Genomic DNA, 21,666 nt, shown 5'->3' with positions numbered 1-21,666 from the left:
TGGAGAGCTTTCATGGCCTGTATTGCATTCTGGGTATGAGGGTGCTAGCTATGTTGCTACTAGTGAGTACAATACTAGTGAGCTTGGGCTAATTTCAAAAGTGATGTGTTGTGTGTGTGTGTGTGCAGGAATTAGCCCATAACATAACCCATAATTCACCTTAGATGTGACTTTCATGGCTATCTCCTCCAGATATTCCTAAAGGTTTGCATTCAACTTAAATGAGTAGTTTGACATTTTTGGAAATATTTGCTTTCTTGCTGAGAGTTAGATCATAAAATTGGCACTCCTCTCATATCTGTCTGATAAATATGCCGCTGGAGCCAGCAGCCGGTCCGCTTGTCTTAGCAAAAGGATTGGAAACAACTGGGAACAGCTAACCTGGCTCTGTCCAAGGTAAAAAAAAACAAACAAACAAAAAAATCTGCCAGCCAGCACCTCTAAAGCTCAGTAGAAAGCACAGAGACTACAAGACTCCAGGAAATCATTGCACCATGTCACAAGAAATAGCTTCCACACACAACCCTGCTGGAAAACCACAAACTGTCTTCTTTCAGTTCAGGTTTTATACAGATTAAAACAAACAATATAACGTGTGATTTCTTGAGGTTTCGGAGTGCCGGTAGGAAAATCTTTGTCACCTTCAGTTTGAGCCAGGTTACTTTAAAGCTAAACTTCCACCCACATTTGCAATGCTTTGTCCTGATGGTAGTGCACTGTCACAAAAAAGAAAACAGCCATTATCTAAGCTGGCATGCAAGATTTTCCAAAATTAAATAACTGAAAATGAACAACAACAGCAAAATTTACTAAAAACATCACTTTAAAATGGACATGTTATTCATGTATGATGAATAAGTCACTACACTGTTATATATAATGCAGGCTGTCCCATAAACCTTTTCTAAGTGTATTTGGCTCCAGTGGTGATGATCTGATGATATGACAGGACATGTATTATGAAATGAGTAATTTCACTGTCTCAGGCTGTGATCTAAAGCTTCACTAGCAGGGCTTCCTTCTTCCCAACACACAGTCACACAGGTACGTCTGTGTCACACGCACACAGGTTAGCCCGGGTCTTGTTCAGACAAGGTCATTGTTGACGCAGGAGTGTCTGACTAGTTGGTGTTGGATGTCCTCAAAGGAGTGCAAACCATGGGCCCACAATAACAGCTCAATCGGAGCTGCCTTCCACCTAATCTCCTGTGTCAAGGCAACATTAAAGTTGCATTGTAGAGAGGGAGAGCTCATGTGCCACGCAGCCCTATGTGGCTGATTGGTACAGAGAGTAGGTGCACAAAGCTGGCGGTTCACTCGGCTGCTGTTCGTTAGTGGCATGGATGCTACTTCTGCATTCTAATTCTGGTAAGCACTTTTCATGAGCCTAAACATAGCTTTCATTCAGTAGCTTTGATGAAACGCTGGATAACTGTCTTAAAAATCACACCATCATCAAAACGTTTTTGAACAAGGTAGATGTGTAGAAAAGTGCATGAAACAGGAAACCCCTGCATATCTTATTATCTAAAGGCTCAAAACAAAGCAGTCTTTTCTACACAGGGATAAAAGTGAGCTCCACAGTAGGGAGACTTGTAAATCCACTGAAACAGTACAAGGTATTGGCAAATCATTATGTCAAACAGGAGTTGTTGCTCGGGGCCGGAGGGAGACACACACACAAAAAAAAGATTAGGCAGGCACGTCTGCAGATAAACATTTGTGGCACATCAAAGCCTTGAAGAGAAAAGGACATCAGAAAAGTGGCTTCTTTCAGCCAGCGTGGACAGACTTATATGCCAGGGATCAACTAGATTAAAGGGGGCTGCAAAGCGAGCCAGTGATCATGTCAGTCAGGTTATTCTGCTGGACATTTATAGTGATTAGGGCTCGAATTTGGTCAATAACAAATTAACAAAGTGTTAGAACAGAAGTCATCTGAGTGAAGCTCATTAACCAGAAACATACCATAACTCCGAGCACAAACACTCTCAGCTTGAGCACGGACAGAGAGGGGAAAAAAGACAGTTGAATCACACCATGTAGAGGCTGATCGTTTTTTTTTGCCAGCATATGGGTGCACAATTGGGTCAGGAGACAAGCAAGCCCCTGTGGACTGCGGACAGATGTAATCCATCTCTGGCTGTGTTGATGTCCTGCCCCATCTTGTCTCTCTCACAGGCATGCGGTGATCAGACAGTGACCAGTGAAAAAAACAGCATTGCCATGAGGATGCAGATGAGCAGAAAGGAAGATGTACGAATGATGGCGGGCTTCAGTGCTGCCATGACATCTGCCATCATTTGCTATCATTAGAAGCCTTGTGGATTTTGTTTTCATAAAGAGGAAGAGGCAGGAATGATCAAATCTAAAATATATCTGGGGAAAAAAGGCACTTCTAGGATCACCGCATTGGAAAACCATATTTCTTTGCTTTAGTGTTAAAGGTCACATCTTTCATTTCTGTGAATGATCTATTATCTATTTTTAACTGCACATTTAATTAAAAAGTTAGTCATGCATAATCTTGACATTATGTCTAAAAGCCTTTTTTTCAATTGAATCAATAACGTATGTCCTGCAATATAAAATCAATGGAGAGCCTGTAAGGCAATAACACATTGTTCTGTGTACACCTGGGCTTTTGTGTTAGGCTAATGTGTGAATGTATCACATAAAAAAGTATGACTGCGCTCTAAACTTTGTGTTGGTCAGCAATTCAATGGTAATGATGAGCCAGGTGTCTGTCCTTTGGCCAGCTGCCTGGAAATGACATTAGATTAGACTGTCAGGGTGAAGGTGGAGGGGTGGGCGGGCGGGGATATACGGTGCTCTTTGGAACAGATGAGGTGAGATTTTCATGAAATGCATCAATCATGTCATTGGCATATAGCTCTGACCTAGTCGCACAATCATTTCTGCGTGAGAGCTGCATTATGACAAATGTCAGTTTGAAGTATGGGAGGGCGCGTCGTCTATCTGTTGTGCTCTAACCAGCCTCCTCTGCTCCACAGGGCAAAGTGCAGCTCTTTATTCTGAGTGTCAGCACAAAGGTCCTTTCAGCACACCGGACTACCTTATTATCACTGCAACTCCAGCTTCTTATTATCTGTTTTTATTTTATTCATGACCTCTGTGTTTTTTCTATCTTTATCTTTATTTTGCCTTTTATTGTGGGGCATTTTGTGATATCTGCTGTAGAGTGGCTCGTGACCCCTCAAAGTGAAGCAATGTTTACATGCAATCCATTGCCACAGCTTGAGTACTAGTATATGAGATGCAGATAATTCAACCTTCTCAAATTGCCTCAGTTTTTAGGGGTCTGAAAATGTAAATACTGTCCAGTATTTCACAAACTTTCACAAAAAAACACACCAAAAAGTTTGAGAAATTAGAGACAAAACAATGTTTCATGCTAATCATCTCAGGACCACTCAAATTATCTTCCAGACCCTCAGGTTGAGAACCAATTTATTAGACTGTATAATATATCAGCCATACTATATTGCCAAAGCTTAGAAATTGAGGGTAATTTAATAATTGTCTCCAATGAAAGAAATACCGGATCAACGGCCAATATTGTCCCATGACCTTGTGAATATGAGCCAGCAATTAAATGAGGGGAAATACCTACAGTATACTGCACAGTTCAAAGTAATATATTGGCAGCAACTGGATTCATTAGTGTATCTTTGTGGTGATTTGATGGGAGCTCATGGGACAGATCAGCTCCCATCATCTGGATTAAAACATATAAGGGCTTTACACCCGTCCAGGGCAGGTCGCCTAATGCCCTGCGAATAATTCCCCAATCAGCACAATGACATGCATGTTGCATACACACATGCACGCACACACAAACGCACACTCAAAGGTCCCAGTGAAAAACATCTGTCACTTCAGTAGTCTGCTTATCTGGCCAAGCCATGTCAGCGCTCTCCCGTGTGGCCACAAAGGCAGCAGTGGTGTTTTATGCTCTGCAGATGAGTTTGCTGATAGCCACACTGCTTAAGCCTCAGTGCAGTTCAAACCCCGAGACAGCCGTTAGTGGTCTCTGGCTTTTCTGTGAAACACAGACAAAAGACATGCCATTGGAGGTAATTAATGGTTTATGTGACAAACGCATACAGCCACACAAAAACAGGATTTGGCTTGCCTGGTCTCACGAAACACCACCACCACCACTACACACACACACACACACACACCATAACGCCTCCACACCTTCCAGAATGAGCCCCTTGAAGCCACCCGGGCACCTCCCTCCCCCGCCGGACTAGCCCCCCCACAAGCCTCTCCTTCCTCCCTCTCACACTCTGAGGTCTGAGCTGCATGCTCACTGTCCCGAAACATGATGAACCATTCAGCCCTATGGGAATATTCTCCTCCCAGCAAGCTAGCGTCAGCTACATCTGTGTCTGTCAGCCACAGTGGATGCAGCGGCAGCTGTAGCAGCGGCAGCAGCAGCAGTGTGGCAGCAGCAGTGACTTGGCTGAGGTGTCAGGCAGGCTCTCAGTGACATTCTGCCTCAACTTGGCTGAGAGGCGGCACACTTCATCCAGCTCAGCTCACACTGGGAGGAAAAGTTCTCCCTCGTCCTCTTTCTTTATCTCCCGAGCAGATTCTTTTTATTTATGAATGACTGAGGAAGGATGCTCTGCAACTTGAGGATACTTTTCTCCTCTGGGCACTCGGTGGCTGTGTTGGACGGCTGATGGGGAACGTGATGCTGTGCTCTGCGCCTCTTGAGCAGGGATGACCGAAGCCTTCCGGTGTCCACGTTTCCTCCTACTCTTTGTCCTCTTTCTCCTCTGTGCTCCCCTCTGGCATCCGAGGGTCAAGTCAGTAGGATTTGTCATCCACCTCAACCCTCCTCCAACTGTGTGATCCTATTCCTCAGTGCAACACTTGACCTGAAGGCTTCCCAGGCAAAACAAAGGGATTAACTATGAACTTTGCTCTCACCGGGAGACACAGTGTGCCCTTAAACAGAAGACTGTGAGATCTGATGAAAGTCAACTGTGAGTATGTTCTCTGTTTTTATCTCCTCTACATCAGTGACTTGTTTCACAGTCTCTAGAGAATCATGAGTGATTGAATATGCAGTTTTTGATGAATGCACAAAGCCATGACCTGGATTTAAGGGGAAATAGCATCATGTGTGCACAAGTGCATGTCTGAGAGGTCTCAGCATGTATTTTTAATGTAGCCTTTTACCTTAATGAAAGCAGCAGAGGATGTGCAGCCGGAAAGATGTGTGTGCATCTGGTCTTCCCTTAGTGTATGGAAAGTCCCACATATTAAACTGAATATGCATTTGGCCACATTGTCAGGTACATTTTAAAGCCTAATAGTTATTGCTGAATGACTTTAGGAGATGTGTGTTTCCATGTGCTGTAAGTCAGTAAATACCTCACCTCTTCACATAGTGGCACATCTATTTTAAACACTCTATTCTCTGTCTCTGGTGAGTCTTTATCTCACATTCAGGTCTGCTTTGATCTGCTTCATCCATCTTCCACATATTTCTATAAACAGTCGTAGCATGTCAGTAGTACACCATCATACCCTCCACACCCCGTCTCCCCTCCTTCTATCTCTTTTTTAGACTTGTCCAAAGTGGTATCCTTATGTCAACTGCATGGAATGCCTGTGCTTTAAAATGTGTTTTTATTCCTTAACCCAAAGAACAATCAATATTTTTCTCCAAAAGCTGAATCGCATGTCTCTCACCTCCTTTCGCCTCCTCTCTTTGATTTAGTGAAAATGACAAAACAAGAAAGGATTAAGCAGTGAAGCGTGATTTTAACGAGTCCATCCAGTCCCCACAGATCTTGTGAGGTGTTTCTGCAATTGTAGAAAGGTGCTGGTGCCTCTGGAAGCAGCAGCCATGAAACAGCAGTGGTTTGTTGAATTTGGAAAAGTCGTGACCTGATTGGAGTCCAGACTTGACTGTTTTTGTGCAGCATTTTTACTTCAGGTAACATTCTTTGTGATTGTCATTGGGTTTGTCCAGCAAGGACATACTTTTAATACAGCATGAGACCTACTCTCATTTGGCTCTAATTTCACCTAGAGTATGCTAAAGGGAGCTAAATTTTAAGTATATAAACAAGCTGAGATTGAAGCTTGAGAGGGAGACATGCAGACATACACAGTTATGCTTTACTGTCCGCATGTTTCTGTGTTATCTTATGTCTGTTCCCTCAACTTCTACCATTGAAGCTGGGGTGGGCAATTCACTGTTTTATTGTCACTGGGAAGGCAAAGATTCTACAAGAACCATTCAGCACATTGTAATTTAAGTGAGAGAAAAGTAGACCTCTGCACCTCCCCTTGGCTCTGTTTTCAAGCGTTAGAAAATCTAGCCCACGTTGGGGGAATCAATCGTCATTCTGGAGAGAAATGTTCCTATTGGTTGGTCGGTACAGACGCATGCATGTCCATTCAGATGGATTCAATGGCGAAAAATCCTGCAACTTGTGATGCTTTTCCAATACCTCCTGTGTCTACAATGGAATTTGGTACAAAACCACATATGCACAAGCTCATATCGATGGGTTGCAAAGAAGTATGATGGCAAACAGTGGGGAATAACTTTTGAGGGGGGGCAGTGGTGTGTGTGTGGTGCACTTGGCGAGGCTCACGCTGTGGAGAGCGGGTACTACATGGCATGAGGTTTTGCAGTGAAACTGACTTTCTGCTGCTGTTTGAATCTGCGGGTTTGGTGGGAGGGGCTTAGCAGAGTGGTACAAGGCTGCAGAGAGAGAGGTGGAGGGCTTTGCTTGGTTTGCACAGGTTTTGCCTTCTGCAGCTTGAACTGAAAATTGATATTTGAAACAGCACAGAGGTTATTCACACAGTGAAAACTGCTTATAGCTAATGTCACATCTATTCAGCTCAAATTGATCACTGTAAGAGGATGATTAGAATAATCAGATTGTTGTCTTTTTCTTTATTTCGCATGCACATTGCCTTCTGAATGACATATGTGTATTTATTACATGAATTAAAGGTAATGAAATGGACAGCTATCCCATGAGTTGGGAACAAACATTACACAACAGAGCTGTATTTAGAAAACTCTTCACAAAAGAACACAAATGAGTTTATAGCCACATCATTATCCAAATGATGGGGCATTAATGAAATGCCGAAATGCCGAGAGACAGTAAGTGTTATTGTTATATTCCCTTCAGCAGCTGCAAAAACCACTGGGGTGTCCATAAGTAGATTATAATATAAATGTAATGATCACAGTTATCATTTTGCATTTGAGAAGAGATGTAATTCAAGTTTGTACTTAAAATCGCATGGGAGAAAACATTTATTTAAAAAAAATAAAAAGCAGAAAAGTATATTCTGTGCTACATATTTTACATTATTACTTTTATTTTCAACTCGTGCACAGTGGACATTATCCATCCTAACACATGCCTATCTGTTCAATAGGGCTGCATTCCAACACTGACGCACTGATAAATCTTTCAGATTTCATGTTTAAAGTCAGATCTTACATGTGAACAATTATAATCCTCTTTCTTCCTCCTCCAATGCCTGATACACAGTGATTCAAGCATTTCTTAGGTTCTCACGTATGCAGAAATCTTAATCATGGGTCAGCGGGCTGACTGCAGGATGCGCGAACCATTGTGCCAAAAAGCTCTGGGCTGATTTGCACATCATACATACTCACCACGCAGACACACATGGTGTCCTTTGCCTCCTTCACTTTGACTTGGATCTCTTTTGCCTTCTTCTTCTTTTGGACTCTCTCATCTTCTTTCCCTTTCTTTCACAAATGCCACACACACACACACACACACACACACACACACACACACACACACACGCTATTTGCTTTTTACATTTCTGCTGTACGGAGCAACTGAGCTGCAACCAAACAGAGTGTAGAAAAAGGTTATGTATGACTGGGAGGCCTGGTGGGGGCCAGTGTACGAAGCCACTGCACAGGAGCACTGATGGCCAGCTGCCAGACAACCTGCAGGAAGCCATCCTTCAGCATATCCACCTCTGCACTCAGTATGGAGGCTCAGGACAGATTTGTGCTACCTAGTCTCTTCTCACAGACTGGGCACTGTTAATCACTGGATCAATGACCATTACTTATGCATACTGAGCTGAGCCCGATATTTAAGAAGGCAGTCGGATACCCTTTGGATGTATATGTAATGAGGAAGTTTTCGGCTTTCTTGGCAAGAGTACAGATTCATAGTGATGACCTCTGGATATAATATTTTTATTCTCATACACTGTATGAACAAGTCACACATGCAGTGCAGTTTGCTATAAGAACTTCTGGAGCATTTTTGTTGTTCAAACCTTTAGTCTGACCAGACAGCATCACAAAGCTCTCCCCATTATGCGTCACAATTTGATACACAAACCGCATCCATGAAAAGTCCAAAAACAGGCCACAACAGACCATATTCACTATTTTTAGCGATGCAGCATCCATGTTTACCCCACACTCTGAGTTCTGAGTGTACCATTAAAAATGCTTCCTGCTTCGATTTAGAAGCTATTAGCAGGCTTGACTTGTTCTACTGGTTGAGGTCAAGAGGTAAAATGAGTCCATTCGTTGTGTGTGTGTGTGCGTGTGTGTGCACGTGCGTAAGCTTAGCAACACGTCATCAGTGAGTCAGGAATATCCTCATTTCTCAAAAGCTGTACCTGTCATCATGAATTAATTCTTTTTGTGAACATATGACGATGATGGTTCGGTCCATCCACTTCTTGTTCAGAAAACAACAACAAAATGCTCCAAAGAGTTTTTTCAGCTGGTGTATTAAATACACCAGCTTTGTTTGAATTCCTAACACACTGGCTTCAAAGTCTCTGCACAGTTTAAAATGATCATAGAGCACTAAAAATATAACTTACACTGAAAATAAGAGTCTACAGCTATGCTAGCATCTCTGTGAGGTTGTTCTTGATCACAGCAGTGCTTCAAGGTCCATTAATGCTAACATGCTCACAATGGTACTGCTAAGATGCACACTAGTGGATATGTTATTTCCCTCCTATTTGCCTACTAAGAAGAAAATTACCAAATAAAGAATCTATAGCCTTGTCAACATGCTAACATGCTCACAATGACAATGCTAATATGCTGATGTTTCTTTATTTTAACTTAGTATGTTAACATTTGGAAAATTTAGCACTAAACAATGTATTGCTCAGAAAAATGGGAGTGCCAGTAGTTTTGCAGGTATTTGGTCATAAACTGAAGGATAGGACAAGTGAAAACTTTGATATGATGATGGTGCTGAATGTCAGGGGATCAAAGGTTTCTGAGGGCGACATGAATATCTGCACCCAATTTCATGGCAATTTACTCAGTTATTGTTGAGGTATTTAACTCCAAAGTGATGGACCCTCCAACCAACCCACACTGCCATTCCTAGAGCCCCATCGCTGGCTAAAAATATTGTAAACACTTTGAGTTAGCAAGAACATTCTCCCCCCCGAGTAGGAAAAGGAGGAAGAAGTTAGCTTTAGAAATCAATGTGCCATTTTACCTCATTATGAGGATTTCTGCCAAGGTAAACAACAAGAACAAAATGACAAATAGCTGGGTTTGTGCACACCAGGAAAAAGCAGACAGTGTGGACAAACTCATGGCACCTCCAGTGTAATGATGTGGGGATTTGAGTGATGTGATATGAAATGCCATTCTATAACAGGATGAGGGACAATCCGAGTCCAGCAGGAGGACCCCCACAGTGACTGGAATGTTATTTGTGTGGGCCTCAGGCTGCCGCTGGCATTCCTGCTAACCTGGCACTGTCAAAAGAATGCCAATGAGTGAGGAAGTTATTTCTCAAATACGGGGAAGTGATTATGTGCAAAGCATTGCAGTGTGGTCAGAAATTGCGATAGGACCTCTCCAGTAGAGAGCAGTTAAGACAGATCTTCTTTTCACACGAGAGATCTTGCAGTACAACAGAAAGGAGCAGAGTACATAACTGGTACATACACACTTGGTTAGGCAGTTTGGGATAATCATGTATAAACAAATGAATTGAATTAATTACATCTCACCCAGTCACAGCGCCAGAGTTACATTGAGTAACTTTAAGTTCTGTTTGGTATCTTAACAATCACAAAGTTTTATCCATCCGTTTGTGTTCACACTCAGCTTACTGAAGCAGACTGTGCTATCCCCTTTGCAGTCTGAAAATGAGAGACACTGTACTGTATATGGGAGTGGTCAGGATTAGTCATCTAGGATCTGAATCACGAGCTGTGGTTACGTGTACACTGTTTTTCATTCTGACTGAAATCATTCGGATTGAAGATTTTGGGTCAGCTGTTTACATGGGATGTGGTCTAATACGATGTGGTGTTGACATGCACTGACGCATTTAATCTGAACAGCTGTGAGACGTGCAGAAAATGATGAATACATCATGCATTCAGCTTCCTCAGCAGCTACCTTTCAGCACCAACCCATGCAGCAACATCTCTTTAGCACAGGTTTGATCAGCTCCATGAAAATGGATGCTGTCCTATTTTACAGTTTATATGAAAAACAAACTGCAGAGGTCCAGTCCAACTTGAAAGCCGCCATTTGGAAGTGGACAAAACATACATCCCAACATATTTACATCAAGATGGAGGGCAAGTGGCAAAAGAACGCAGCCAGAAAACCCTCAGGATAAATTGTTTTTCTTTAGATGAGTTTATGAAAAGGTTAGAACTACCATTCTGCAACCGACTGCAATTTCAACAAATTGCAATTTTAGTACATTTTCAATTGTCAATTTTGGCCTGTTTATTCTGATTGAGGTGTTGATATAGTGCATTTTCTGTTTGTTCTTTTAAACCCACAATCAGAAAATTAGGCTCCATGCATCCCCCAGCATAGTGCTAATAGATGTGTTGACTGCTTGCCCTGATTCTCTATGAGCATGTCTTGAGGGATTAGATTGACTGAGGGGGATATTACAAAGCTGCTTCTCTGCCCACATGTAAGTCAGCAGATCTACACCCACACCCTGGCAGCAGGTCTGAAGGTCCAGTTGCTAACAACCCACATGGAGTATTTTCTCTGCAGAGGTGATCTGCCCCAGAGTTCACTGCTACTCCACACTGAAATCCTCAAAGAGTCTGTGCCTCCCGTGTGGTGGATTTAAGGCACTGTAGTTGTACGGGTCATTTTCAATAATAAGTAATAATTCTGGAGGACGTGAACATTCAGAACTTGGAAGGTCATACACCAGATGCAGATGCTAAGCTGAAACAAGGTGCTGAAATTCCCTAATTTTAAGCAGAGCAAGTGGCATGGCTGAAAATACTAATGCTGAGAGTCGAGAGAGAGGAGCGTCATCTATGGAAAGCTGGAAGGAGGGAGTGAGAACTGATTATCTCAACTGACAGTGTGCAACAGAGTCTAGCCTCACACTCGAATACTGTACAGTCTGAATGGGCACAAATCTGTACTTTCCCCACGGAGTATAGTCATCCATCCGCATATAAAAATGTTCTTCCACACATTTGATAAAAACCTTCAAGGCAAGACCACATGGCACTGTCATGCATTTGTAGGTCATGAAAGGCAAATAGGAATTTCCCACGAGCTTCAAACGCACAGATCCCGGCTGGCATGGGTAAGCCCTTCAGCCACTATCGATTGGTGCGTCCAACACACAGGGATGAACTGCGCACACACACAACTACTGTAACCTGAGAATGGAGGCCTCATGTGTGAAGGAGGGTGTGAAGGGTATGTGCTGCTGCCCTCTGCTGGTGGATGGTGTGTAGTTACGTGTGAGTGCTGTAACTCCTTCATGCTATCTGACTCCTAAGAAACAGCAGAGTTGCAATGATCATGAATGTGATTTAATCATCCATAACAACAGTGCTTAAAAATTGTGTGGGACCCGTAAACAGGATGTTTTTCAGCTCTCAGGCAAATTAAGACTGGAAAATGTTATTTGATGTACTGCTGCTGCTGTTGATGTACTGAAAATGGTTCAGTCTCTACAGTATGAATGAGCCCCAATGCTATAGTGCTGCATAGAAGCAAATGCATTGCAGGACTAGAGAACTGCAGAGGATACCTACACGGAAAATATTAACTCATTTGATCATTTTAGTGCAATCACTCTTAAAGTTCACATACACTGCAGAAATGGTGATTCGATGCATGCCTGACAAATTAGCTGGCAGTGAAGTTGAAATGTAGGCACATTTATGTGTTTCACCAACCTTAAAGTTTGGCACAGTCTGCATCTAGCGTTTTCTACACTTTCATCAAATTTCATGCCTGAATGTGCGGTACTGGCTCCCTTAGAGTGCGCCAACATTGGATTTCTGTGATCAGGAGATACAAATGTTCGCATAGGTTGACTTGTGTACTTAGCAATGGAGGTTGTATTTCCATTTCTGGCGGGGTGCATCTGTTTGGAATGATATGATGACCATAATGACCTCTCTCATCCTGCAGGCAAACCATTTTCCCTCCCACAGCCTATTCAATTTGCCTCTAGCTGTAGATGTGACTGTGAATGTGCTTTTCTGACATGATGTTATGTCTGCTAAAGACAGGCAGCTTTTTCGTGCCATTTCCAGTTTTTTTGCCAAGTGCATGCTGGGTAAGGCTCCCAATGACTGTGTGTAGTGTTTGTACAGAGAATGAATGGAGATGTACCCTCAAAGTTAGTCTGAACACATTCATTAATTAAAGCAGATACTGCTGCATTTACACACTTGTGACATTTACAATTGGTGCATTGACTTATTTATTTATTACTATCTGATGCATTTATTCTGCAGAAATATTATGCAAGAACATCACAAATTGGCACTGTTTTACCATCAGTCACAGTTGAATTTCCTGTCAAGAACCGCAAAAGGTGTAAAGCTGGTAAGCACTAAGACCAAAATACCCCAAATAACCACCATTATTTGTTGGAGGATTTTAGGTTTTTCACAAATGAGAATAATCTATCATATATTTTCATTTATAATATCACAAAGAGATGCCCTTCCCAGTGAACAAGTGAGTTGGTGAGTTTATGCACTATTAATACAACTGCACAGATTTAGAGCAAGGAATTAAATTATGTAATGACCTGGATTTTTCAAATGTGCCACAGATGTTTGCAGAGATTGCCTAAAACGCTCCATATGGGTGTACTCATATGAGCTTTATCTAATTGTATGACAATAGCTTAATAACATTTTTTCACTGGATGCAACAACAAATAATAGTGAAAACAATGCTATCAACACCAACTACCAACTTCTATGTAATTGACTGAAGTAAATGCTATCATCTAGTATCACAAAATTTGGTTTTACATTTTGTTTCAAGTAGCAAAACATTAAGCTTGTATGTTGTCCTTTGTAGTACCAAGCCATCTGTGAACATTTGGTGCATAACATGCTGAACTGATGCCATCTAGTGGCTATATATGGAACTTTTTTGGATAAAGATTAACATTTTCTTTCTTTTCTTTGCAGGAGACCATCCTGAAAAAGACAAATCCAAACACTGTAGTCATGGTTGGATGTTAATAAACAGGAGACGACCATGGAAGGAGAGAGCATGCTGAACTCCACTGTAAATACCAGCACAATGGATCTCCACATGGTCACTCACAGTCTGTGGGAGGTGATCACCATTGCGACTGTGTCGGCTGTTGTCAGCCTCATCACCATTGTGGGGAATGTCCTGGTGATGCTCTCCTTTAAAGTTAACAGCCAACTAAAGACAGTGAATAATTACTACCTGCTGAGTCTGGCAGCTGCTGACCTCATCATAGGTGTTTTCTCCATGAACCTGTATACCTCTTATATACTGATGGGCTACTGGGCCTTAGGGAACCTCGCCTGTGACCTGTGGCTGGCAGTGGACTATGTAGCCAGTAATGCCTCAGTCATGAACCTGTTGGTGATCAGTTTTGACAGATATTTTTCCATCACCAGACCTCTGACCTACAGGGCCAAACGGACTCCCAAACGAGCTGGGATCATGATAGGTTTGGCCTGGCTGGTGTCACTTATTCTGTGGGCCCCACCTATTCTCTGCTGGCAATACTTTGTAGGGAAACGGACTGTCCCTGAGAGGCAATGCCAGATCCAGTTTTTCTCTGAGCCTGTGATCACCTTTGGGACAGCAATTGCTGCCTTTTATATCCCTGTATCAGTTATGACAATCCTATACTGTAGAATCTACAAGGAGACAGAGAAAAGGACCAAGGATCTGGCGGAGTTGCAGGGGATTAACTATCCCACAGACTCTGGGGTCACCCAGCCTCAGAAGACCATTATCAGATCCTGTTTTAGCTGTAAATTACGGTCTGCATCACATGACAGGAATCAAGCCTCTTGGTCCTCCTCCAGCAGAAGCAACGCTGCCAAATCAGCAGCCACCACCAATGACGAGTGGTCCAAAGCTGGTCAGCTGACCACCTTCAACAGTTATGCCTCTTCTGAGGACGAGGACAGGCCCGTGTCTCCGGGGGGCTTCCAGCCTTCCTTCAGGAACCAAGCTTGCGAGACCATCAAGAGTGGAGTGGGCAGTGAGAGCGAGCAACTCAGCAGCTACGACGAGGAAAGCTTCTTCCAGACACCACCCAAAAGCAACTCTCAGAAGAGCAGCAAGTGTGTGTCCTACAAGTTCAAGCCTGTGGTCAAAGACGCACATGTGGAGCACCACAGCAAAAACGGAGACACCAAAATGACATCGTCAACGTTCTCCTCGGCCGAGTCCATGAGCGTTCCATCCACCTCGTCGACGTCTAAGCCCATAGACGCCACGCTGAAGAGCCAGATCACCAAGAGGAAGAGGATGGTGCTGATCAAGGAGCGGAAGGCAGCTCAGACTCTCAGCGCTATCTTGCTTGCCTTCATCCTAACATGGACGCCTTATAACATCATGGTCCTTATTTCCACTTTCTGCTCAGACTGCATTCCCCTCTCACTCTGGCATTTGGGCTACTGGCTGTGCTATGTCAACAGCACCGTTAATCCCATGTGCTATGCCCTTTGTAACAAGACTTTCCAAAAGACCTTCCGTATGCTCTTACTTTGCCAGTGGAAGAAGAAAAGGATTGAGGAGAAACTATACTGGTATGGACAAAACCCTGTGGTCAGCTCCAAACTGACATGAACTTATTTTTTTAAAGATGGTGTATGATGATGGCTGTAAATTATATGTTTGTATCGATAATCTTGGCTTTATCAACCTGATTTCTACATATTAGGTGACATGAACAGTAAAAATACGATATCAAGGGGCTGGTACGATTTCTCATTAATCAGTAGGTCTGCTACAGTGTATGTTAATTAGTGCTCAAACTTTGGAAATGGAAGAACAATGTCCCAAAATAATTATTGACAATATGTAATATAGTGTATTGATAAAATAAAATTAGTGACTGACTGTAAATAGATTCCAAAATACTGTATGAAAAATGCCAGTTTTCCCTGATTTTCCTCTTGTGGAGGAAATGCCATCAACACAGATTATTTCATGTTGTACTGTATTCATATTCAAGATGCACAATTTGGTATCTGGAGACCATGATAAAATTGCTTCAATCTCATAATTAACGCTGTATATTTGTTTAATGATAAAAAAAAGGAAAATGCCAGTGTCCTCCCCAAAGTTGAGGCTCTTCCACCCAAAATATAACACATGCAGGTATGTTTAATTCTGTCAGTATTGTGTTTGTATTGAGGTTGCACACTATGGAATTACTACTTTATTTTGAAGGGCTAATACGTGTCGTCCTGATGTCAGAATCTGCTTGCTCAGTCAAGATTGTAGCTTGATGCTGATCAAAGCCTCTTCACATGTGCCAATGTCATTTGTCAGGTGAGTGAATATAGATTCAGCTTCATTGTTTTCACATTACACATTCTGCTGAGTAATGACTCCATAGATTAAATTACAAAAAATAATAAATAACCCCAAACTGAATCCTACTGGTCTACACTACAACCCCTACAAACTTGAAAGACTTGTTAGTCATTTCATTCAATCAGAAAAGTGTGGAGGATTTAAGAGCACACACTGTTTATTATCATCTGCTTATTAATCTTCATTCTCAGGATATTTTCTTTTCTTGAGTATTGCTATACAGTATTTGTTTTTCTCTGAATTACTGTAGCTAAATCAATATGTCATCATATCTTCATTGTATTTCTGGCAAACTTGTAATGTACTGTGGCAAAAAAAACAAAAAAAAAACATGTTGTCTGTGAAATGTTCTGTAAGCAGTGGATTGGAGATGACATGCAAAAGATATCTTACATGTGTCACAAGCTACAATGTCATGAAACACTTTTTTGTAACTGTGATAAACCAGAAATCTGCACTTGAAAGAGATTCTCTTCTTCTCCATGTATTGATAATAATGTTTGATGGAAACAAAGCTAGAGCTAAAATTGTACTGCATTTTCATACTGTGTTCCAAGTTTGTGATTCAGTTGTTGTTCTTTTCAGTATTTTGTGATCATGTCCATGCATTTCTGAATAAAATGTGGTGAACTGAATGTTGTGTTTGTTGCAACAAAACCTAAAAAACCTCCCCAAAATCTTGGCCCGAAACAGCTGCCAAACCTCGCGTCATTCAGTCTCACAAATCCTAAGAACCCTTATAGCTCATCCTTCTTGCATTCTCCACTGTGAATCAGTTTAACTGTGTCTGAAGGTCTCACCATCATCCATGCATACTTGCACAGTCGCTCCTTGTTGCAGTCCTTTTGCCAGTAGATGACATTCCTTCGATTGAGGTTGGCACCAGCACAGGCGTCGTACCACCAGCCTCCTCCTGGCACCCCCTGAAACTCCAGTTTAGCACAATTTTGGAAATAATTGTCATTGTCTCTGTCTTTAGTGGTGAATCTCTGGTTGTCGTGAAGGTAGTTCTCTGTATCCAGGGTCAGAGCGTCTATAGCTGTGCCTTGGTACAACCCCAGCCTCAGCCTGTATGCTGATGATTCATCCTCCACCAGGAATGGATCATACTCTCCCATTTTTGTGATGGCATCTTGGTCCACTAATTTTACTCCCAGTGTATAGCGCCCAGGGCCTCGAGTGAGCTGATGAAGGTATTCATTCCCGAGCCAGTGATCACCGGTTACATCCCCGAAGCCCAGCTTGTACTCATCCCAGGTACGATCGAAATTCACACTGCTGTTGACGGTGATATGCTGCACCACGGTCCAGCCTCCCTCCTGCATGGCACAGAAGGCCACGATGGGGGAGTCACCCGGTTGGATGAGGTACACCCCGTCTCTGGCCTGGCCTGAAGAGGCGATCAGCATTTCATGGCAGTCTCTGGGCAGCACTGTTGATCAAATCAATATACCAGCCATTACGGCAAATTAGTAAAGGTTAATTACACTTATTTGAAACTTCTTTTCAGATATGTAATAATGTCAAATTAATCACAAGTACCTTTTTCTTGTTTAATGAGCAGTTTGACATTCTGGGAACTATGCTTGCTTATTCACTTTTGTGCCCAGAGTAAGAGAAGATTGATGCTGCTCTCCTGTCCGGAAGATGGTTAACTTAGCTTAGCACAAAGATGGGAACAGTGGGAAAATAACTAGCGTGAATCTGACCAAAACAAAATCCACCAAATTATTATTACAAGTTATAGTATAGTGTTTGTCAATCCACGTAAAAACCAAAGCATAAAAACTACACTTAATGGTTTTATGAGGGGTTATGTGTTGTTCTATGACTGGGATGGGGTGCAGAAACTTCCTGGAATCCTGGACCATTATCATGATTAAAACACTTTGGTATTTGTACTGATTAAACAAACAATACTGTATAGCATGTTAATTTGTAGGCTTTAGAGCTGCCGGTATGAAGATTTTGTTTCCTTTGGACAGAACAAGGATAGGTTTTCCCCCTGTTTCCAGCCATTGTCCTCAGCTAAGCTAGCAGGCTGCAAGCTTCAATGATTGCTTTAATGAACAGCATTTTTTTTTTCCAGGATGGCAAAGTCATGACCCACGCTAGTCTGACTGATTGGTTAGAAAGAAACTCTCAGCAAGAAACAGCAATGTCAGGAATCAGCCTTTACTTTGAAGCACTGTTTCTCAACGTCAGGTCAACATGCTAAAACCTTGATCAACTGCCAGTCTATCACAACTGTTTGTCTGGCAAACTATGTCATCAAAATATACAGTACGAATCACCTCGCAGGACCTAACACTTATCATTAATGAGTTACTAAACAATTTGGGTGTACAGCGTGGAATTTGACCCACACCGACATGAGAATGGAACAATCTGAGATAAAGGTAATTCAGCATTTAAACGCAATCACAGGACTGAGTTTGGAAGATTCTTCAGTTGCAAACAAAGTACATTCTTGAGATACACAGCAACAAGAAAAACCAAGCTGAAAGTGAAAATGTACACGTATAAATACCTCTCATGCCACGGTTCAGGACAAAGTTATGCTCATCTGGAGGAATGAGATTCAGGTTCTCAGCTTGGAGATGCTCCATGTCAAGTCCAGCCACACTGTGCAGCAGCAGGGCCACTGCTGGCAGCCAGCATCTCAAATACGTCATCCTTCACTTTGCTCTGCTGTCAGACCAACAGTGTTTAGTTAATGTTACAGTACTGCAAGCTTATAAACCGACTCGGTGAACTTGAATGAAGGAACAAAAGATATCTTGAAATGTAAAGTCAATGGTCTTACCTTCAGAGCCACATGCATGAGGTGACAGAAATATTCTGCTCTCTGTACCCTAATCTTTTCCCACGCTCCTACTGTATTAGTCTACACGGACTGAATGAAAAGCAGCAGCAGCACTGCCGAGTTCACTGAAATCCTCTGGGTCTCCTGCCCAGTCGCAGCTGGACTTCAGCCTTGGGTTCACATCACAATGACACCAACCCTCCACTTATCTCTGTCAAGTGAGATAAACCCACATGTAAATGAGAGATATGAGCTATGTAAACCCAAATCTCTGACTTATTTAAATCTCTTCAAGATTGAATGAGGCTGAAGTCCAGATGATACTTTTCAAGTGAAATATGTTGATGGTTATTTGGCAGCTTATTTTTCTACCTGTTATTTCACCCAAATGTACTTTAATGTGAGGTTAAGTACAGCAGGTACAGTTCAACTGAAGTGTGTTTTATCTTTGCACAAACAAAACTGAGACATGTCAGTGCTGTCTTCTCCCACGGAGGAAGGGGATTACACTCTTTGCTCTGGTTTTAACAAATGCTCATTTCAATACCACAGACTTTGAAATTTAAAATATACATTTTATTCATCACCAATGGAGCAATTAAAGAGAAAACACAACATATCAATGAAATTCTTATGTTAATTCCTATGAAAGCCTCCAAATTTCTGTAACATAACATCTTCTCATTGATCATAATTACAACATCCTACTAGCTCAATGAAAAAACTACGATTAAATCTATATTGCACATCTCAGTACTTCTGGTCAACTTGTTCTGCAATAAATACATGAAGCTCTACAAATATCACCTGATGGCAGGTAGAGTACAAGCTAAAAGGCACTTCTGTGTGGAAACAACAGCAGAGTGTTCTGTTATCTGGCTCGTCATTGCCGTCAAGTAAGTTGAGACAGGAAGGAATCAATGACCTAAGGGAAAAAGGATATTTTTTTGTGTGTAAGAAAATTCAAAGCCATTAATGACGGTCATGATGGTTGAGTCATACTTGCAGCTCTGACCTTCGCAATGTCTCCAGCGGTTCCTGGAACAGATTTCAGGAAAGGTTCCTGATGCCAGAACTCCAACAACAGCTGATTAAAGACCTGGAAATTTCTGTAACACAGTTAATTAAAAACGTGATTACAGCATTGTGCCAAATACTGAAAATTGTGCAAAATTCTCACTAGTTTTAAAGGGTGATGCATAAGTGTTTTAATTACTATTGTGTATCTATTTAAAAGGTTGAGTGACTGAACACATATTTGTTAACATATTACAGTGTTTTGATTATCAATTAGCATTATGTTATTTTGTTATTTGGATATACACAACTTGGTCTTACAGCTCATAAAACACAGCGACACTTACTTATCTGAGAGAAGTTTAGTTGATCCACTACAGCCGCTTGCTCTTAGCTCCTCACGCCAGTTTTTCAAAACTGAATTTATCCACGTTAAACCAACAATGAGATACCTGTGAGAAGCAAAAACAACCTTCAGTCGATTGCAGTTCTGTACAGTAATTATCCTGCAACATATCGTCCGTTCCTCTCCGTGCATGAAGTTTCATTCTTTGCAAAAACAAAACAGCTCATTACAGCTGGAATACTCACTCTTCATATGGATTACTGAGGACTTTCTTTACTAAGGGAAACAGGTCAACACAACAGCCGATGGTGATCTTGGGGGAATCCTCATCAATGCTGCAGAGAAAATTAATTTAAAGTAACATTTACTCCTTACGCAGTCAGTGTTGACTCAGACTTTTACAAAATTCAAGCCACTCACCTTTTGCTTATCAGTGGTAGAAAATCAACAAACACACCAATATCTTGGATTCTGTACAAAGAAAGTGAGATAACAACACTTGAAATTCGAGAGAACATTGTGTGTGTTACATGTTTGGTAGTGACCGCTCACAACATGTACACACCTCAGAAAGTACGTCATCAGCTCTCCAACACTTCTCTGCCACAGTGTTAAAGACACTTTCACTCTCAGATGTCTGCCAAAGAGTACATTGGTCACAGTGCTATGATCCTTTGTGAGCTGAAAAACATTGTGAGGTTCAGATAGTGTTATTTGCATATTAGTAAAACAGTCAAAGACATTAAAATAGTCTCAACTGTGAGCATGTCTGACCTCAGTGAGTGCACAGTAGTCAGCTTGTTCAGAACCAGTTCTTGCAGTCTTGTGGTTGCTATTGACATTTAGTGGGAACTCCCAAAGGTCCATGTCAAATATCTCCTGTTGCATGTCCTGCATAGAGTTCATCTCATTCTCTTTGTTTGCAGCATCAAAAGTCCTCCCGACCCCAAGCTGCTTCCTCCGAGCCACCGTCAGATGATGGGTCTTCCTCTTACATGACACTACCCGCTTCACTCGGCCTGGGTTGTTGCCCGAGCGGCTCACTGGATACCTTTGGAGAGCGCAATGTTCAAACATTTTGTTGAAAGTTAAATCATACCATGCACTTGCTGTAATGTAACCACAAAATATGCACGGCCTACCTCTTCCTGTTGACCTCCTCCACCTGCATTTCAAAACAGATTTTGCACGGTGATTAACATACAATTATAAGCTGCAAAGAGGTCCAGCATATCAAAACATGTCTAACTAATCACTTAGCTCACCTCTTTTGTGGTTCTCCCATGAGGATAGGTTACTCTGTACTGGGCTGCATCCTGCTGGAAGGCATGTTCAAGATTTTGGTACTCCCCATCTTCACTGTTGGAGTCCATTAGATCTAGAGAAAGAAATGATTCTTTTCATCAGTTCTAATAAATTGTTAGACGTAGTAAAAAAAAAAAAACACACACACACACACAGTCACTCAGCCATTTACTATTGTGGTCAAGTGGACACAATAAGATAATCACAATGAAGTCTCTAAACAGCGTTCATTTAGCATCCTGTTATGTCTTTAGTTGTTTTTATGTAATGAGTTGTTAAAAAATAATAATAAAGTTT

At 41.8% G+C, this 21,666-nt stretch overlaps 3 protein-coding genes across 6 annotated transcripts in view; 1 reads left to right on the top strand and 2 right to left on the bottom strand.

Annotated features, from left to right (window-relative positions):
* Positions 1 to 4,380: 4,380 nt before the first annotated feature.
* chrm5a (cholinergic receptor, muscarinic 5a) lies at positions 4,381 to 15,643 on the top strand. The gene is made up of 2 exons (XM_076749521.1): positions 4,381 to 5,021; positions 13,492 to 15,643. Exon 2 carries the CDS (start codon positions 13,562 to 13,564, stop codon positions 15,140 to 15,142), a length of 1,581 nt encoding a protein of 526 aa, XP_076605636.1. The 5' UTR covers positions 4,381 to 5,021; positions 13,492 to 13,561; the 3' UTR covers positions 15,143 to 15,643.
* Positions 15,644 to 16,472: 829 nt separating this feature from the next.
* LOC143332207 (fibrinogen-like protein 1-like protein) lies at positions 16,473 to 18,760 on the bottom strand. 2 transcript variants are annotated; one of them, XM_076749524.1, is made up of 3 exons: positions 18,702 to 18,760; positions 18,426 to 18,586; positions 16,473 to 17,327 (listed from the first exon to the last, which is right to left on the bottom strand). In XM_076749524.1, the coding sequence occupies exons 2-3, from the start codon at positions 18,568 to 18,570 to the stop codon at positions 16,633 to 16,635; spliced, it is 840 nt and encodes a 279-aa protein (XP_076605639.1). In that variant the 5' UTR covers positions 18,571 to 18,586; positions 18,702 to 18,760; the 3' UTR covers positions 16,473 to 16,632. The 2 variants fall into 2 exon arrangements, with proteins under 2 accessions (XP_076605639.1, XP_076605637.1); XM_076749522.1 differs by having other exon boundaries at positions 18,426 to 18,752.
* A 498-nt stretch (positions 18,761 to 19,258) lies between these two features.
* LOC143331957 (KATNB1-like protein 1) overlaps positions 19,259 to 21,666 on the bottom strand; it is a 35,593-nt gene continuing 33,185 nt past the window's right edge. For 2 of the 3 annotated variants that reach the window (XM_076749131.1, XM_076749132.1), the window contains exons 2-10: positions 21,330 to 21,442; positions 21,207 to 21,229; positions 20,839 to 21,115; positions 20,630 to 20,745; positions 20,485 to 20,535; positions 20,310 to 20,399; positions 20,066 to 20,170; positions 19,717 to 19,810; positions 19,455 to 19,626 (exon numbers count right to left, since the gene is read on the bottom strand). In XM_076749131.1, coding sequence (XP_076605246.1) covers positions 19,594 to 19,626; positions 19,717 to 19,810; positions 20,066 to 20,170; positions 20,310 to 20,399; positions 20,485 to 20,535; positions 20,630 to 20,745; positions 20,839 to 21,115; positions 21,207 to 21,229; positions 21,330 to 21,437 — 897 coding nt within the window. In that variant the 5' untranslated portion in view covers positions 21,438 to 21,442 and the 3' untranslated portion in view covers positions 19,455 to 19,593. Of the gene's footprint in view, positions 19,627 to 19,716; positions 19,811 to 20,065; positions 20,171 to 20,309; positions 20,400 to 20,484; positions 20,536 to 20,629; positions 20,746 to 20,838; positions 21,116 to 21,206; positions 21,230 to 21,329; positions 21,443 to 21,666 lie in introns of all 3 variants that reach the window. The other variant, XM_076749130.1, reaches the window with a different exon arrangement.

Source organism: Chaetodon auriga, chromosome 14 (genome assembly GCF_051107435.1).
Source record: "Chaetodon auriga isolate fChaAug3 chromosome 14, fChaAug3.hap1, whole genome shotgun sequence".
Taxonomy (NCBI): Eukaryota; Metazoa; Chordata; class Actinopteri; order Chaetodontiformes; family Chaetodontidae; genus Chaetodon; species Chaetodon auriga.
Note: the sequence above shows the minus strand (reverse complement) of the source record. Positions and strands in the feature narration are given on the sequence as shown.